Genomic DNA, 20,338 nt, shown 5'->3' with positions numbered 1-20,338 from the left:
GAGAACTGACATAAAATGATCAGAAAGGGAGGAAGTTCTGATATATATACACACATAAATAATATAGCATATAATACACACACATATATAAATATGTGTATGGAGAAAGAGATAGATAGAAAGATGGATAGATAGACAGATAGATAGATAGATGTATAGACAAATAGATGTGTCTGATGAGTCAGCAGTTAACACAAGTCCATCTTGAATCACTACTGAACCATTGCCCTACAAGAACATTAAAATGAGACTCTAATAATAAACTAAGTTATGTAACTAGGAATGTATTTAGAAAGTAACAAAAATTAAATGCATAAAAGCAAATAGTCAATCAGCATTTATTAAGTGCCTAATATAATCCTGGCACTCTGCTAAATCTTGGGGGCACAAAGTAAGGCAGAAGTCGGTCTCTGCTTTCTCAAGGAGTTTTCAATCTAATGAGGGTAATAATATGCAAACAACTCTATATAAACAAGTCATGTACAGAATAATTTAGGAATAGTCTCTGAGGGAAAGTTCTAACATCAGCAGTACGTAAATGAGGACTAAAATTCAATTTCATATGCCCACCTGTTCCTATAAGATGGATATTAAGAGTAGCTTCATCTAAGGAATCTATCAAGTGCCTTTCTGCAATATGGCACTGTTTTGGGCTTGGCACAAGGATAAATAACAAGTATAGTCTCTGCTCTTTAAGAGTTTGTAATCTAAGGTTCACAAAACCAAGTGGACATACAAGAACATATACTATTCAAAATTCAAATCCAAAGATGGTCCTACTTAGGTTGAGGGGAGGGTTCTGAGCTCTGAATGTTAAGTTGTATTTATATGATTGTATGTATCCTCTATTTCCTGGTAGAACACTTATAAGGAGCTGGAGCCCACATTTTTGTCCTTGAACTCATCCCTAGTACCTAGTTTGTACATACCAGAACTTAATAGGGGCAGCTAGGTGGCACAGTGGATAGAGCACCGGCCCTGAAGTCAGGAGGACCTGAGTTCAAATCCGGCCTCAGACCAAACACTTGACATGTACTAGCTGTGTGACCCTGGGCAAGTCACTTAACCCTAATTGCCTAAAAAAAAAAAAAGAACTTAATAAATGTTTGTTTCAATTCTCCACCCACTTTAAGTAAATTGTAGGCAGATCTCAGGACATATGTACTTTAGGAGATGTTGAAGACACAACCCCTACTCATAGCAGAGCAAATAAATAGTACTAGGAACTGAAAGCCTAGGTTGACTTGAATAATCTCCCTAAACTATTGAAAGGTAGTAAAATGCAGAACATTTAGGATGCTTTTTTCAATCTTCCGGACTAGTAGAGATCATTTCCCTGGGCAAGGGACACTCACAATTAGGAAGAATATCGGAGTTGGTGCAACATTTGTCACTCTCTCTGAAAAAAAAAATTACAGACTAGTCCCTCTCATGGACTACTTCCTCTATGGACCACTTCTTTCCATGTACCTGAAAAAATGAGATGCTTCTCAGAAGGGGCATTTTATAAAAGATATGTCTCCAATAAAGATAAGTGGGCCTGATATTATGAAGGGAATGATTAAAAGAGAATCCTCCATTTGGCGCTTTCTTATTAGATGCATGAGCTCTGCCAGACAGAGTTGAAATCTAAATCATAGCAAAAGGGGTGCTCCAGTATGAAGGGGACCCAGAAAAAGTAGTGGGAATAAGAGGAGCTAATGTCATCAGAGAGAACAGTGTAAGAGAGTTTTTTAGCTAAGTGGCCTTAGCTTAATTCATGAGAGGAAATAGAAGCAACAATCTGCCATAACAAAAACATCGATACATCATTGTACACTGGAAAAACACAGAATTTTTAGTCAAATGATTCAGTGGGTGTCTTGGCTCTACCTCCTACTACTTATGAGACCTTAAACAATCAATTCACCTGTCTAGGTTTCAGTTCTCTCATGTATAAAATTAAAGGATTAGACCCTGTGACCTCTAAAGTCCCTTCCAGTAGCCCAGGCTTCATATCAGAACCATGTTTATAAAGCATTTTATATATGACTCCTTCAATAGCCCTGTGAGGTAGGAGCTATTATTAAATCTCTTTTATAGTGAGGAATCTGAGGCTCAGAAAGGTTAGGTGACTTTCTGAAGTATATATAGCTATTAAATATCTGAGGAAGGATATGAACTCAGATCTTCCTGACTTCATGCCCAATGCCCTTTCCACTATGCCACATATCTTCCTATCTAAATCTATCTATCTAGCCTCCAAGCTGCTGGTAACTGAATAGAAAAGGCTGAAAGATTTAAAAAGGCTGAGAAATATTAGGCATAAATACATTTATCAAGCAAATCAACCTCTTACACAGACAGAAAAGTGCTCACAGATTCTTAAAAAAAAACAGTGAATAAAAATTATACTTTAAAGCAAAGTGAACCAAAAACCCTAAATTTAAACAGAAGACAAGACAATAAACTATGTAGATACCCCAGGGATAATGTAACAATGGTAAGAAACAGTAGAATGGATAAAAAGATAAATGAACAATAAAAAATGCTAGGATGAAAGTCATAACTCTCAAGGAAGAAATATGATTAGCAAGAGAAAAAACAACTTGGTGCATGACAGACACTCTCTCCAAGGTAGTAAAATCTTTAACTAAAATTCTGGCAAAAAAAAATAAGAAGAACTATAACATTTTTTAAAATTAAGTATGATCAAGTTGGAGTTATAACAGATAAAACAGACTAGACCTGGATCAAGATGGACTAGTACCTCGGTTCACATGGAATGGGACACATGCAGTCTATCTGAAGTTAAAAAAAAAGTCATAGCAGAGAAAGACATTCATGTGAGAGAAAGGATATTCATCAAGGAATTAAAAAGATATAAATAACAAATGCTGGAGGGGCTCTAGAAAGACAAACACACTAATAAACTAGTGGTAGAGCTCTGAATGTTGTAACCACGCAGGAAAGTGATTTAAAAGTATACTAAAAAAGTAATTTAAATGTCCATACCCCTTGATCCAAAGGTCCCACTGCTAAGAATATACCCCAAGGAAGTTAAAGACCATGAAAGATACCACATGTACAAAAAAAAATTAAAGAAGCTTTTGCATATCAGTAAAGAACTGAAAACCAAGTACATACCAATTGATTGGAAGATGACTAAACAAACTATGATACAGATTATTACAGTAGCATAAGAAAGGATGAATATGAATACAGAGAAAAATACAAAGACTTTTATAAAATGATACAAAGTGTACCAAGAAAAACAGTACAATTACTGTAAGAATAAAAGTAGAAATTATCAAAATAATCAAAACTGAATAAAAATTCTCTGCTATATAGCGTGGCTCTTTAGGAGATGGAGTGCAGAAGGACTTTGTTAGATATAAAAGAGCTTTCATTTAAAAAAATATGTATCTCAATAAGTGAAACAAATTAGAGGGATCATAATCACAAGCTGCAAGAGACCTCAAAGACCAACTACGGCATTCCCTTTATTTTACAAATGAAGAAACTGAGGACAAATAAGGGAGCGTGACTTGCCTAAAGTATCAGAAGCTCTGAAAAAATGAATAATAAATTTGGAATTAAGAAAGTAGAGAGGTGAAGAAAATTTTTAAAAAGAGAAAAACAAGTATAAAAGAACTCATGAATTTATATGTACCCCCCAAAACAAAAGTTGGTTTTAAAAGTTTAAATTACATGCTGCAGTAAGTAATACATGAAAATTGTACAAGAGATTTTAAAAGTTTAAAATGCAGTAATTACTGAAGACAATACAGAAATAATATCAAAAACCATACATAAAATTCTAAGCCAACTTAGGCTTCCAGGGTCAGAACCAAGATGGCAGAGTAGAGGAAGCACTTAGGGAAGCTCTCCCAAAATTCAACTCCAAACCTGAAAATAAATCAAATTTTGATGTGGAAGAGTCAACAAAAGATCACAGTGAGGCATTCTTCAAGCCTAAGACAACTTAGAACATCAGGACTCCTGAGACAGGAGTCAAGGCTCAGTCAGAGCCAGAATGGATGAAATACCAGTGGTGGGACTAGGTAGGTGATAGCAACAGAAGCAGCAGAAGCTTCTGGGGTTCTTAAGCCAGAGACAGTAAGGGGACCTGGCGATTGGTCAGAAAAAGATTACAAAGGACCCTAATACTAGCACTGAACCCAAGGCCAGACACCGTTGGACAAATTCATTGCCTACACCAGGAGTGGAGAATCTGCAGCCTCAAGGCCACATGTGGCCTTCTAGGCCCTCAAGTGTGGCCCTTTGACTGAATCTAAGTATTAGAGAATAAATGCTTTTATTAAGGGGATTTGTTCTGTGAAGTTTGGATTCAGTTTAAGGGCCACACTTGAGGACCTAGAGGGCCACACATGGCCTTGAGGCTGTGGGTTCCCCACTCTTGGCCTATACCTACTTCTATGTTATAGTTCAAAGGTGGAAAGGAGCACTTATGGTTAAGAGGTAGCAGGAGTAGCAGGGAGCAGTATTGCCTTAGGTCACAAGGGTTCAAGAACATTGAGGAACCATATTGTTTCTGGACTCAAAAGAGCAGGGCTCCTAAGGAGCTCCTGTGTTAATTGTAATCCCAAGAGATCAGGGGCAAATACTGGATAAGGATGAGAGTGCAGACAAGGACAGCAGTGACCACATCTCCCTCTAGATCACACCAACTTAGAAGAAATGAAAATTTCCAAACCCCCAGAACTAGTTCTGTAAACAGCAGTATGAAAAAAGCTAAATCTTGAGACAGTACACCTCCCCACTTCTGCTGGGAACAGAGCCCAAGTTTAACATAAAATTAAAAATGAAGAAATAGGCTAGAAAAATGAGGAAACAACAAAAAAAGAAACTAGCCATAAAAATCTACTGTGTTGACAAGGAAGATCAAGACACAAACTCAAAAGGAGACAATTAAGTCAAAACAGCTATAAGCAAAACCTCAAAGGGAAAAAAAAAAGTAAATTGGAAACAAGGCCAAAGAGAATTCCTGAGAGCTTAAAAAATGATTTTTTCAAATTAAATAAGAGTGGTAGAGAAAAAATTAAGTATAGAAACGAGATCAAATGAAGAAAATTATGAAAAGATAATTAACAAGTCACATAATGCTAAGGAAAATAACACTTTAAAAATTAGAATTAGTCAAACAGAAAAAAGTACAAAAATTCACTGATAAAAATAACTCTTAAAAATCAGAATTGGCCAAGTGCAAAAGAAAAAAGTTACAAAACCTCACTGAAAAAAAATAATTCTTTAAAACTTAGAATTTGGCAAGTGGAAGTTAATGACTCCATGAGACATCAAGAAACAATAAAACAAAAAAAAAATAGAAGAAAATGTGAATTGACTCATCAGGAAAAATAAAACTGTCCTGGAAAATAAATTGAAGAGAGATAATCTTAGAATTATTGAACTACCTGAAAGGAAAACTGCTCCAATATCCTAGAACTAGAGGGTAAAACAAAAATTGAAAAAATTAACTAATCACCACCTAAAAGAGATCTCAAAATGAAAATTTCCAGGAATATTATAACCAAGTTCCAGCACTCTTATGTCAACGAGAAAATACTTCAGGCAGCCAGAAAGAAAAACATTCAAATACCATGGAGGCACAGTAAGGATCACACCAGTTTTAGCAGCTACCACAGCAAAGGAGCAGAAGACTTGGAATATGATATTGCAGAAAGCAAAAGAGCTGAAATTACAACCAACAGTAACCTATCCAACAAAGCTGAGTGTAATCCAGAGTAAGCCAGAGCTGAATAGGAAATTTGACTTTCAAATATAAGACTAAAGAGAAGCATAAAAAGGTAAACATGAAAAAAATAAGGTTAAATTGTTTACATTTCCATATGGGAAGATGATGCAAGTATCTTCTAAGAGCTTTATCATTATTATGACAATTAGCAAGATTCTACGTAGAGGATGCAGAAGTGAGTCAATTTTGTTGAGATGACATTAAAAAATAGACAAGAAAGAGGGATGCCCTGAGAGAAGGGGGTAAGGGAGGAGAAGAATGGGAGAAATTATCTCATAAAAAAGAAGTTCACAAGGAAGAACTTTTATAATGAAGAGGAAAATGGGGGGGGGAGACAGGCAACACTTGAACCTTAATCACATCTAAATTGGTTAAAAAAGGGTATGTGTGTGTGTGTGTATATATATGTGTGTGTGTGTGTGTGTGTCACACATACACATATACACATGTGTAAGTATGTACATACACATGTGTATACATATACAAATGTACATATGTATATACATGTATACATATATATATATATATATATAATTATACCAAATGATAATAGAAATCTATCTTACGCAACTGGGAAGTAGGAGGGGAATGAGATAAGATAAAGAGAGGTAATGAAAAGGAGAGCAGATAAAAAAGAGGCAATAGTCAGAAGCAAAACAGACTTTAGAGAAGTGACAGAATAAAAAAAGAGAGAGTGATAAAAAGAAGAAAATAGGATGGAGAGAAATGCACACTTAGTAATCGTAACTGTGAATGTGAATGTGATGAACTAACCCATAAAACAGAAGTGGAGAGAAGAACAGATTAAAAACCAGACTCCAGCAATATGCTCTTTACAAGAAACACACTTGAAACAAAGAGACACACACAGAGTTAAAATAAAAGTCTGGAGAAGAATCAATCATGTATCAACTGATACAAGAAAGACAGGGGTAGCAATTATGATCTCAGACAAAGCAAAAGCAAAACTAAATAAAAATAATAAAAGGGAAAATACTGCTTGGTAAAAGGCACTATAGACAATGAAGTAATATGAATACTAAGAGTATATGCACCAAATGGTATAGCATCCAAACTCTTAAAGGAAAAGTGAAATAAATTACAGAAGGAAATGGACAGTAAAACTATGCTAGTGGGGGAGCTCAACTTTCCCCACTCAGAGTTATATAAATCTAACCATAAAATAAATAATAAAGAAGTCAAGGAGATGAATAGGATTTTAGAAAAGTTAGCTATAATAGACCTCTGGAGAAAACTGAATGGAAATAAAAAGGAGCTTACCTTTTTTCTCAGCTGTAAATGCAACCTTCAAAAAAATTTACCATGTCCTAGAGCATAAAAACCTCAAGATGCAATCAGAAAATCAGAAATATTAAATGTATCCTTTTCAGACCAAAATGTAATAAAAATTACATTTTAAAAAAAGGGGACTGTGGAAGCATAGATTATAAATTAATTGGAAACTAAATAATCTACTCCTAAAGAATGAGTAACTGGGTCAAAGAAGAAATCATAGAAATAATCAACTTCATTAAAGAGGACAACAATGAGATAACATATCAAAATTTGTGGAATGCAGCCAAAACAGTGCTTAGGGGGAAAATGTTTCTCTAAATGTATACAGCAATAAAAGAAAGGGCAGATCAATGAATTGGGCATGAGAGTAAAAAAAAAATAGAAAAAGGACAAATTTAAAATTCCCAATTAAACACCACTAGCTAATACAATAAGTAAACCATAGGTTAATTTGATTTTTTCAAAAAGTAAATAAGATAATAACCAAATTACCAGCATCAAATGTGAAAAGGGTGAATTAACCACCAACAAAGATGAATTATAACAATTATGAGGTGATATTTTGCCCAATCATATAGCAGTAAAACTTACTTTACAATCTAAGCGAAATTAACGAATACTTACCAAAAAAAAAACCTACCCAGATAAACAAAAGAGGAAATTGAATATTTAAATAACCATGTCTTAGAAAAAAAATTGAAAAAGCCATACATGAGCTCCCTAAGAAAAATACCCAGAACCAGAAGGATTTCCAAGTGAATTCTACCAAACATTTAATGAACAATTAATCCCAAAATTATTTCAACTATTGGAAAGTACAGATAAAGGGGTCCTACAAAACTTCTTTTATGACACAAATTGGCTCAGATACCTAAACCATGAAAAGCAAAAACAGAGAAATAAATATATAGACAAATTTCCTTAATGAATATCAATGCAATAAACTTGTCCAAGGTCACACAGGTAGTAAGTGTCCGAGGCTGGATTTGAATGCAGGTCTTACTGACTCCAGGCTCAGTGCAACCTAGCTGCTTCTTCTTACCTTAATAATCACACTAACTGCCTCACAGAGCTGTTGTACAGGTCCAGATTTAAAGTTATTTAAAGTTCTTCACAATCTTGGTCCTGCTTACATTTCCAGTCTGTTTACAAATTACTCCCACCCAAACTCTACTTGCTGTTTCTTTCCCACAAATTTTTATCTCCTATCTCAATGTCTTTGAATAGGCTATCCCTCATGTCTAGAATAGGTGCTCTCCTCTCCTTTTGCTGTCAGAGTCCTTAGCTTCTAAAAGTTTGTCTCAAATGCCATCTCCTATAGATATATAGATAGATTAATCATTTATTAAGTGTTTACTATATAAAAGTGGTCAAGTTTGTTGGCAGGTGACCTAAGAGAGTATATAATTATGGTCTTGGGCCATCCATCTGCTAGTATCCCATATCACCACCACCCTCTTCCCAAAAGATATTACTATGTACTTATTATATATATATTTAGTATATGTACAAAGTAGATATGTGTATTTAAGATTTCCCCTGATAAAAATGTAAAAGAGTAGGGAATATTTCATTTTTCCCCTTGAATCCCTAGTGCCTAACGTGAATACTGGTATAATACTTAGGACAAAGAAGGCACTTAAATGTTTGCTGATTAACTGACTATATGGTAAGGTGTTATATAAATATAAATACTATTATAATTGTTGGGAGGGCCTGGCTCACTGTGATGCAACTTAACATATGGTAACGAATGCTGGACCTAGAATCAGGAGAGACCTGGGTTTGAATGCTCCCTCTAATACATAATAGTGGTGAAACCATGAGTAAGTCTTTTAAAATCTCTGAATCTTTCCTTGCCAATAAAATGAGGATAATAATATCTGCATCAACTATTTGGCAGGGATATTGTAAGAAACAAGTGATACCATGCATATGAAGTTTTACATAAATGTCTGTTTTTATTATTATAAAGTGGGGAGAATTCAGTGAAGATAAAAGAAAGTAAAAGTCTATGTTGAAAACAATAAGTACGTTTCCCCTTAACACCTCTAATAGCAGCATTAGACAAGACCAGTAGCAAATTCAAACATCCTTCTGAACTCAAGGGAGCGCCTAGGATCTTGACACATTTTTTTTAAACATTTCTTCAGATGGCCACAAATTTGAGCTTAAATGATATAGAGAGACAGAGAAGAAGAGGAAGCCATTGTGTAGCAGAAAGAGCATCAAATCTAGAATCAGAAGAACTGTGTTTGAATCCTGCATTGCCACTGACCTCTGATTCCAAATCAAGTATCCTTTCTACTGAGGCATGTTGAAAGTATATAAGTAGGAGCTCTTCCATCAAATGTAGGCTCCATGATGAAAATAAAGAAGAAATATTGAACATAGACAAAATAACAAAACAGGAGAGGATGAAAGAAAAGAATTATATGAACATAGATCATGGGCTAGAAGGGACCTGGGGCCATGCAGTGCAATCTCTTCATTTTAAGAGTGAAGATTCTGAAGTTCCTTGTAACTAAAATCATTAAAGTAAAATTAGTCCATTTTGAATTTGCCAGTGGTCAATGGACCAATATGGATTAAACATAGAAACCAGAGTCTCTTCCTTCATTATATACAAAGATAGCATGATAATGGTGACCTTGAACCCATAACCCTAAGTTTGAAGTTTCCTCTAAACTTTATGGGTTATATAATAAAGTGTCATAGAATGAGTACTGGTATTTGAGTCAGAAGACATAGGTCATTTCCAATTTCTGTCATTTACTAGCTGTGTGACTGACCAGTTCACTGTTAACTTCTCTGAATTTCAAAACCCTCTTCTGTAAAATGAGGCTTACAATACTTTAGTCATTTATTTCAATGATTTTTTTCTGAAGAGCAAATGAGACAGTATAGTGGTAAAGTACTTTCTAACCATAAAGCTCTATCTAAACAGAAGTTATTATTCTTCTCCACACTTTCTCTGCACTTAAGACAGCATTGTATATCATAGAAAGCATATTATTCTCCTTTCTTTTAAGGAAACCTTCATTTTTGTAGGAGAGCTAAATTTTGGAAGATAAGGGTTCTTTAAAGGACACAACTTTTGTCATAACAGAAAAATACTTAAAAGGTTTTAGTTCTCTAAAATATTCAAAATGTTGGGGTTTTTTGTTGTTTTAGTAAAAGTCTTGGCAGACTGACAAATTCTACAATTTGAAACAAATCAAAATTTTATTACAATTTAAGTCAAAACAATGCTGTAAAGGCAAACATCCCGGTTTTATCATCCCAGCAGGGCAAGATCTTATGAGGAAAAGAATTATTCTCAAGAATCAACTGTGAAACACACAATTATTTTAATTGGCATGGCCTAGCCAATGCTGAAATATGAAGCCACTACTGGTACTTGCAACAGAAAAGCACAGATGGAGGAGATAAATCAGATTCCCTTAAAAAAAAAGAGTTTAAAAGGGCAGAGATGGCTAAAAGAAGCATGACTTAGTAGAAAGCATGGTGGATATGAAGTTAAAGGGCTAGGGTTCAAATCCTGACTCTCCCACTTTGCTCCTCAGGTAACCTTGGGCAGGGAATTTAACTTCTCTCAGTAACAATTTCTTCGACAGTAAAATGACGGGGATGGACTAAATAATCTACAAGCTTCCTTCCACCACTAAATCTACGATCTTCATTAGTGGTTCTCTACAAATCCCTCAGGTTGCACTTGTGTGGACATTAATCTCATAACTAAGTGGAAAGCTATCACTTGTGGGTAATTTACAGATAACTATGAAAAACTGCATGGAAAATCAATGCTTTTAGAAAAATGCAACTACAATATACCACTTAGCTGGAAACACATTTAAAATCTTTTTCACCAAGTATTTTACACTGAATGTGACTTATTTACTGAAAAGCAAGTATTGTACAATTTCAAACTCTGTGCTGGTTGTAAATAAAAGCAATTAAAGGTAAGATTTTAGATAACCTTCCTTGCAAGGTTAAACCAAATGGAGACTATCTTTATCCTATTAGACAACTGTGACTTCCAGTAATTATAACTGTAAACATCTAAAAGACATTAACTACTAAATTTTGTACTAAACTTTAAAAGAAAACCCTTTAAACAAGTCAGAGAATCATAGGATGTTGAAGTTGGGGTCATTTAGTCCAATCTCTTCATTTTGCAGATCAGGAAACTGGGGTCCTCGGTGGTTATGTGGGCAACTAGGTTCTCTAATTCTTCTTCTGTGAACTAGACCCTAGATCATCTAATTTAGAAAGTCTCAAAGCAAAAACTCCTAGAAAGATGTTAAACTTGTTTTCCTTCTCCTCACCCCATTCCTATCATGGATTCCTATATATACACAGAGTTTAGGCAGGAGACAGAAAATATATGATCATTTCTTACATAAAGAAACTATAGGGTTAAGGGTTAGAACTAGGATTAGGGATCATGAAATTTCTGAAGACCCCAACACAAATTCTGATATAAGCCACGGTCACAATTAGGCGGGGACCACACTGAGGCCACCAAGAAAAGTATAAAGACAATTAAAAAAGACCTAGGACACCTTCAGATGAAACTGCAACCCAATGACATTGCTTAGGAACATGAATATCATTTATCTTGAAGGTTCCTTTTTTTTTGCATACATACCATATGTTCTTAAGTAGTAATGTAAACTCTTTAATAGAAGAAACCATGTCAGGTATTTCCATCACTTCTTTTCCACCAGTCCCTTCCCCCATATCTACATAGGATAGTAGTTTGTGCAGGAGACAAGAAACATTTATTAAACTAAAAGTAGCAGTGCCACCAAATTTCAATGTACTCCATGAAGTATAATATACTGTACTTCTTTTAAACTTGCCAGTAGGCCTCAGTATCCAAGTCTTATATATGAATCATGACTGTACCTCCCAGCCTTCAATATGAGACTGCCATTCCTCCAAGACTTCTAATTTTTCCATCTGTCTCTTGGCCTCGTTTATGTTGGAACAAACAGCTTTCATGGCCTGGAGGGCTTCCATGAGGACTGCATAGTCACTGTGTTTCCTTGGAGTCCGTTTCAGTAACTCCTGTTTATACACAAAAATAAATCACTCTTTGATCTTGGGTTCTCCAGTACAGCAGGTTCAAACTGAGTAGGAAGCAGAAACTGAAAAGATCATTAGAGCTATTTTCATAGATGGAATAATATCACAGCTTTCCCTAAGGAAAATGAAAAAATAACAATTTCTACTGTATGAGTAAATGTTACCCTGATACATGTTTTTTCTCCATTTTTTCTTTTTTTTCTCCTCATCAGTGTTAATTTAATTTTCAAAAGCTAACATAGGTTCTCAACACTCCTGGGACCTTCAATTATCTTACCTAGCAAGTAGGACTCTTTTATAATAACCTTTGAATTTGTAAATGTACGTAATTAGTAATCAACTGAATGATATGCTAATGATATTTCCCTATAATCTATAAACAGAATGCTAAATAAGTCATAGACCAAAAGACCTATGTGTTTTAAATGTAACAAATTATTTTACTTTTTGAAATGTTAAAAGAAACAAAAAACCTGTTATCATCTACAACAAAGCAAAAAATAATATATTTTTCTTAAAATACGGTTGAATCATTTATTATAACTCAAAACTATAATAGGTATTCTTTGTGTTACTGTCTATAAGTCTCTAGCATACACATGAACATATACTACATAAGAATGAGCCACATCCAAGGATTCTTCTGGGTTGTGTTCATAATTTGCTATTCAAAATATTGGAATTAGAGTAATCTTTAATCATTTAAATAAATGAAAGGCTTTGTAATTGTTTTCTAAAGGGACAAAATTAACATCTTCACCCACTGTCTAGACAGTTGTGACCACATTGTTTTTTAATTAGTCATTTGTTTTCTTACTACAGATGCTATCATTATATTGCTAACAAAATTTTATAGGACACGTATGAGACATTCTTTTAAAAAAAAAAAAGAAAGAGGCATTAAAATGTCCCTAACATACAGTGGGAAAATATGCAGTTCTTAGAACACATTATTTTAAGTTCTGTTATCATTCAAAGGTCTGCCATCAACTTTGACCCTCTGTTCAGGACGTTCACACTCTGTTCTGAAAAGCTAACACCAGAGGAAAACATATTACATCACTATCAACATAATTTTTAAAAAATTAAAATAGATTGTTACACCATAAGAGTCAATCTCAGGCTTACCAGGCCATTCTTGGGCCTAGTAAGTTTGGCAGAAATGAATATGAAGGTGCTAAGTAAGCCTTGTATGCCAATCATGGTCTATATCTTGTGAAAAATAGGCCCACTATGTCCAAAATGCTACTCAATGAAGAGACTGTAAGTGTAACCCAAGAAAGAATATGGAGTTTGTCTGATGTAGGGCAGCAAAAAAATTGGAAGGACATAGGAGTCATATTCCTCTGCCAGGAATATAATTACTTCCCATGAAAAATACACTAATTGTCAACCCCCAAAATTTATGTTTCCACAAATGAAGCCAGTATATCTTGTTAGCCCTACAACTTAATCCATGCAGTTTTTCCTAGAAAAGTGAAAAGTAATCAAGATTTTAGGGCCATGTTTACAGATAAAATGCCATCATAGCATGAACGAATGAATGCTAGATGAATGAATGGATGAAAGAGGATTTATTAAATGCTACTAAGTGTTAAGGATAGAAATGCAAAAAGCAAGGACAGCCTCTGTACTGAGGGAGCTAACATCCTAATAGAGAGACATCACATAAAGGGGAATGGTTCCTAGGGAGGGAAACTTTAGTTTGGGAAATTACAATATGAGTGAAGCATTAAGAGACAAGATTGACACACTTCACATAGGAACAACAGTGGAGTTGATTCTATCATGGGGGAATCTATAAACTATACATTAAAAAATTTCCATTCTGAGAATAAAAATTATTCTGGTTTTTATTTTTAAAATATTTTTGTTTTATTGTTTCAGTTCACTGGACGAGTGGAAGAATAAGGTTCCTCTCCACCAAGACTAAAAGCTCTGATCAAACTTCCCTTCTACACAGAAAATTCACGTGTTTGGGTCATTGCACTTGACATAAAACCGACAAAAAATCAGCAGCTCTTCTAAAGATCAGCCTTCCGCTTTGCCAAGAGCTAATGATCTCATTTGTGTCACTTTCCTTTGAGATTTTTTTCCCCGTCAGGTAGGTCCTCCTTTTTGTGCAGCTCCCTTTCTGTTGGTTTCTTACTTGTGAGCTACAAATGCACTGAGATCTCCCCTTATCCTACAGGAAACAAAGCAACAATGGCCAAAACCTTCTCTGAAGTGCAGTATTCCCTCAATTTATCATCCTATCTTTGGGCAAACATTAATGAAAAATATTTTATAGTCATTGCTTCCACCTCCTCACCACCCACTCATTTCTCAATCACTTGAAAAATGGCTTCCATCCCTTCAACTCTAGTAACATTTAAGAGAGTTGCTTAAATAATTATCTTCATATTTCTAAATCTAATGAATTTTTCTCTTTTCATCTTCTTTAACATCTGTGCCAGCCATGTTGTTCAAAGGTCAAATGTACATTTGCTTCAAACACTATTTTATGGAGAATTCACACAAGGCCAGCACTCAGGTCAGAAGAGATACAAGGGTACTCTCAAAGTCTCTCTGAAGAACTCTGGAATTGATTAGGAGACCTAGGAGACACTGACACAGGATGGCTCAGCATGGCATGAAATCAAAGAAGTTGCCATGCTCTACAAGCAAGGCAGAATTGCAGTAGTTCAAAAGAAACATGATATGTGCAAATTTATAGAAATTTCCATTCCAAATGTCCATATAATTCACGCCAGATCTAGGACAGAGCCTTCCAAACTCCTTTTGGTCTGATCAGCTACAGTCAGCAAACTGTACATTGACCCTGACATAGTGATGTCATTTTGATCCTCTTTGATTATGGAGGACAACAACCACAACACTGTTGACCACTACCCTATGGTTCAATACCTCTTCCTTCCAATTAAAAAAAAATACTACACTCTTACTTCTCTGACCAAACATTCTCTGTCTTTTGTTGGCTCTTCAACCTCTTCTCACACCCAAAACATGACCATCCATACCAAGATTCTATTTTTCATTTCTTTAATTTTGCTAAAAATTCACAACCTCTCTTATCTTCTGTGTCTATAGTCCCTTAATTATTTCATTCACTACCATGACTTAATTACCATTCAAAGTAGATAGCTCCCAAATCTTTATCTTCATTGCAATTCAATTCATTTCATCTTCATTGAAAATCCCGCTCTAGAGTTCTAGCTCTATATCTATAACTGCATGTTGGATAGCTCCGTTTTAATAACTCACCAGCACCTCCATCTCAACATGTCCAAAACTGTTGTTCACAAAATCTGAGTTCATAGTACATTCAAGATCATTTAGTCTAACCTTTCGACTAAGAATCCCTTCTATAATATTCACAAGAAATAGTTATCCAACCTCCCCATAAAGACTTGTAGTTAAGGTGAAACCTACTACTTTCCAAGTCAGTTCATTCAAGAGTTTGGACAGCTCTATATATTAGGAAATTTTCCCTTTCGTGGAGTCAAAAAGCAACCTCTTCAGTTTGCACCCACTGTTCCTAGTACTGCCTTCTGGGGTCAAACTCTCTTTTTTTTTTCCCCAGGTGATAGCTCTTCCTATACTTGAAGCTAGTTGTCATGATCCACTTAACTCTTCTCTTCTCCAAGCTAAATGTCTCCAGTTCCTTAAACCAGTTCTCATCATGTAAGGTTATCTCAAGGGACTTCAAAATCCTGATTGCGTGCCTCAATTTGTTAATTTCTTTCCTAAAAAGCCACCCAAAACAAAGCAATATTCCAGCTGTAGTCTGATCTGAGATGAAAAAAGATTGTTGTAGCTCTAGCCTTGGGACACTATAACTACATTAACAATAAGATCAAGTTAACTCTTCCAGCTGCCACGTCACACTATTTTTTCACATTGAGATTTAGGGACAATAAAACTCCTAGATTTTTTCACAGAAACCTCTAAATGGTCATGTCTCTTTATCTTTTACTTGAAAAGTTGATATTTTGAATCCAAGTGTAAGACTTTGCATTGACCCCTACAGAATTTTGTCTGTAAGTAATCATTCTAACATTTAAACTTGTCAAGATATTTTTTGATTCCAATTTGTCCACAAGGATAATATTCAGTTCAATCCAATTAAACAAGCATTTATTAAATACCTAATTCATACAGGAAAGCAATTCTACTGGGAATACAAAGGTAATTTTCCTGGTACCTAGTCAAACTGTAGCAAAAAAAAAACTTTCTCAAAAAAAATAATTGTTTCAGGGCACCACAAACCTTGGCCATATAAGGATGGCAAACAATCAATAAATGTGTGTATTCTGACTGCTCCACCAATTGGCTACTCCCCCATGTCTCTCCCTCTCCTAAGGCCTCCTTATTTCCTGAGACACAACAATATTGATATTAGGCCAGTTAATAACCCTACAATGGCCTCTAAATGTTCAAGAGAAAGGAAGAATCAATCAATGTGACAACCTTCATTGTTGTCTTATTATAAGAAATTCCACTATCACTCCAACCTTCAGCAACCACCATCAGTCAGCAGCCATCAACTTTGAGGCAAGATGCTCCACCAGCAAAAAGATCACAACTTGCTGAAGGGTCAAATGATGGTTAGCATTTTTTTTTAGCAATAAAATATTTTAATTAAATATTTTAGCAATAAAATATTTTAATTATGGACATTTTTAGACATAATACTATTAAACACTTAATAGACTACAGTATAGTGTAAACACAGCTTTTATGTGCACTGGGAAACCAAAAATTTCATGTGGCTCCTTTTAATGCAATATTCACTTTACTGTGGTGGCCTGGAAAGAAACCCAAAATATCTCCAAGGTTGCTGTTCATCCTTAATTCTCAAAGAGAACCAATGACATCAGGAGGGTGAAGTCTTGACTTGCAAGTGAATTGGATTTAAATGAGGCAGAGCTGTACAAAGTCATCAGCCTCACTCTCTCCTTCAGAATTTTGGAGTCCAGCAGCTAGACTTAGGTCAGGATGACTGGCAATGGCCTTGGATGCAGTGGAGACCTTGGCCTTTTTAAGCTAAGGTCTTTCCTAGGTCTCAGTTTATCTGAGGTAACACCCATTCAGTAAGGTATGTCTATATTCAAAGATGATTCCTTCCTCTGTATGGGACTAAAATGCTATACTCATTAATTGTTGGAATTTATGGGTTTAGTGCTTAAATGCGCACCCTTTTTGCATCAATTATGGCAGTCCCTTGGTTGGCTGAGCAAAACTGCTTCTGTTGAGTAAAATTAAAATATGATCATAGATTAGCTAAAGAAATGATCTAAAGAAATATAAATATAAATACCTTCAAAAGGAGAGGATACTTGCAAATTCTTTGTATTGGTGTTACTAAATATCCTTCCAGTGGAACATCTGTGTTCTTCCTTCCTCCAAGGAGCATACAGTTCTAAGGTAAGAATAAGTAATTAGTTGAATTACCAAATCTCAAAGCTATGAAACTCTCCACTGCTATAAAATTCTCTGGAAAACTTGTGAAAACACATGATGAAATGTGGCTTTTTTCTTTATAAAGAACACATTCAATCACAATTTTTGAAAAGAGAGTTGTGTCCTTTATATCATTTACTTGAGATAAGATGTTGCTCACATCCATAAACATTCTGAATCTGTTGATTTTTTTTTAATCACAAAATTTGTTAAGAAAGGACCTTAGAGGTTATTCAATTCTACTCTGAGCCTTTAAAGATAGGGAAACTGAGATCCAAAGAAATGAAACAATTAGTATAACAAATATTTCCTGTCTAAACCTATACTGAAATTCAAATATCTTATTCACTAGTCATGCACAAAATTGAGTTCTATGCACACAGCTTTAGAATTCAACTTTGCTAAGCATCTAGAATGTGCAAGGTACTATACTAGGTTCTGAGGATTCAAGTGCAAAAAGAAGGAGCCCATACCTTCAAAAAGCTTACATTTTATGAACAAATAAAACATGTTCACACATATGTGATTATATTCAAAAAAGGTTTAGCCTCTACTCTGAAGGAGCTAACATTCTACTGAAAGAATAAAATGTGTGTGTGTGTGTGTGTGTGTGTGTGTGTGTGTGTGTGTGTGTGTGTATACACAAAGTAATTTAATGAGAATTAGGGCCTGGGGATATAAGGAAAACCTCTCCTTAAGAGGTGGCACTGAGTTAAGCCTTAAAAGAAGCAAGGGATTTGATGTGAGTTCATTGCAGGAGACGAAAGGTCAAGTTCATGAAATAGCAAGTGGGCCAGTTTGGTTGGACATATAGGGTAGGAAGGGGAATGATGTGCAGTAAATTTGGAGGTGGGAGCCATAGAGTGGATGCTAGGGGTATCATAGTGGTAACAGAGAACCACCAAAGATACATAAGTAGGATACATGATGACATGTTCATATCTGTGTCTTAGAAATATTATAATCCTTGGAGTCACAAATTTGAGTTAGGAAAGTTTCTATCAACCTCAGCTTGTGTAAATTTGGATCATGGTAGCCATGAAAGAAGAAAATAAATAAAAGGTTTAGCTGGACTATTTGTGGTGGCAAAAAAAAAAAATGGAAATTGAGAGGATGTCCACCAATTGAGGAATGGCTGTACGAGTTGTGGTATATGAATGTAATGGAATATTATTGTGCTTTAAGAAATGATGAGCAAGCAGACTTTAGAAAAACCTAGAAAGACTTATATGAACTGATGCTGAGTGAAATGAGCAGAACCAGGAGAATACTGTACCCAGAAACAACCACATTGTGCAATGACTAACTTTGATAGACTTAGCTCTTTTCAGTAATGCAAGGATCTAAGACAACTCCAAAAGACTCACAATGGAAAATGTTATCCATATTCAGAGAAAGAACTTTGGAATCTGAATGCAGATGCAAGCATACTACTTGCTCTCCTTTTCTTTTGTTGTTTTGTTTTGTTTCTTCTTTCTCGTGGTTCCTCCCATTAGTTCTAATTCTTCTTTACATCATGACTAATGTGAAAATATGTTTCATGTGAATGCTTAAGTAGAACCTATATCAGATTGCACGTCCTTTTGGGGAGGGGGGAGGAGATGATGGGGGAGGAAATTTAAAACTCAAAATCTTACGGAAGTGAATGTTGAAAACTAAAAATAAATAAATTAGTTTTTAAAAAAAATTTTAGCTGGAGTTATTAACTTTAAACAGAGGCAGCTAGTTGGCACAGTGGATAGAGTGCTGAGCCTGGAGTCAGGAAGACTTATCTTAATGAGTTCAAATCCAATCTCAGACTCTTACTAGCTGAGTGACACTGGGTAAGTCACTTAAGTCTGTTAGTTTCAATTTCCTCATGTGCAAAATAAGCTGGAGAAGGAAATGGCAAACCACTCCTGGATCTCTGCCAAGAAAACCCCAAATGAGGTCATGAAGACTCAGGCAAGACTGAAAAGTGACTGAAAAACAACAATTGATTTTAAATACACACACACACACACACACACACACACACACAGAGCTTCATTTAAAGAAAAGCAACAACTAATTCATTGGGGGTGGGGGATTGTAATAACTAGCAGAGCTACTATTTATATAGTACTTCAAGGTTTACAAAATACCTTACATATGTTATCTCATTGGATTCTTCCAAGAATTCACTGAAGTTGGTACTATTATCTCTATTCTATAGATGTGGACACTGAAACTGAGGTCTTAAGTGACTTGTGAAAGGTCACACAGCTATGATCAGTCTCAGGCAGGACTCAAACCTGTCTTCTTTCTGACTTTCAGTCTAGCATTCTCTCCACTGCACCACCTAGCTGTCACACACACCCTGTAGGGTGTATACTGACTTAGAAAACCACAAATTTGCCTTATCTATATTGTGTTGTATTTTTATTTATTTCTTAAACATTTCTCGAAATTATTTTAATCTGGTTTGGGCTTCACTCTGCAGTCAGTTATGAGTTTTTTTTTTTTGGGCCCCACAGGGTGAGTCTGACACCTTTGGCATAAGGAACTCCTGGAATAGAATTTCCCTCCACCAGCACATCAGCAATTATTCTGCTGATTGTGGAGACATGGGGGCTGGGTGACTTGCTCTGAATCATAGCTAATATGTGTAAGAAGCAGAACTTGAACCTAATTCTTTCAGCCTGGCTCTGAGGCCAGCTCTCTATTCATTTCTATTCACTACATCACACTGTCTTCTTAAGATGGTAGACATTA

General features: G+C 35.3%; 1 protein-coding gene across 1 annotated transcript in view; it reads right to left on the bottom strand.

Annotated features, from left to right (window-relative positions):
- LOC114054097 (phosphatidylinositol 3,4,5-trisphosphate-dependent Rac exchanger 2 protein) overlaps positions 1–20,338 on the bottom strand; it is a 385,890-nt gene that overhangs the window by 263,829 nt on the left and 101,723 nt on the right. Inside the window, exons 6-7 of the mRNA XM_027877211.1 lie at positions 17,463–17,564; positions 11,963–12,124 (exon numbers count right to left, since the gene is read on the bottom strand). Coding sequence (XP_027733012.1) covers positions 11,963–12,124; positions 17,463–17,564 — 264 coding nt within the window. The remainder of the gene's footprint in view (positions 1–11,962; positions 12,125–17,462; positions 17,565–20,338) is intronic.

Source organism: Vombatus ursinus, unplaced genomic scaffold, assembly GCF_900497805.2.
Source record: "Vombatus ursinus unplaced genomic scaffold, bare-nosed wombat genome assembly UNPS02014812.1, whole genome shotgun sequence".
NCBI lineage: Eukaryota > Metazoa > Chordata > Mammalia > Diprotodontia > Vombatidae > Vombatus > Vombatus ursinus.
The sequence above is the reverse complement of the archived record's forward strand: the minus strand, read 5'-3'. Positions and strand labels throughout refer to the sequence as shown.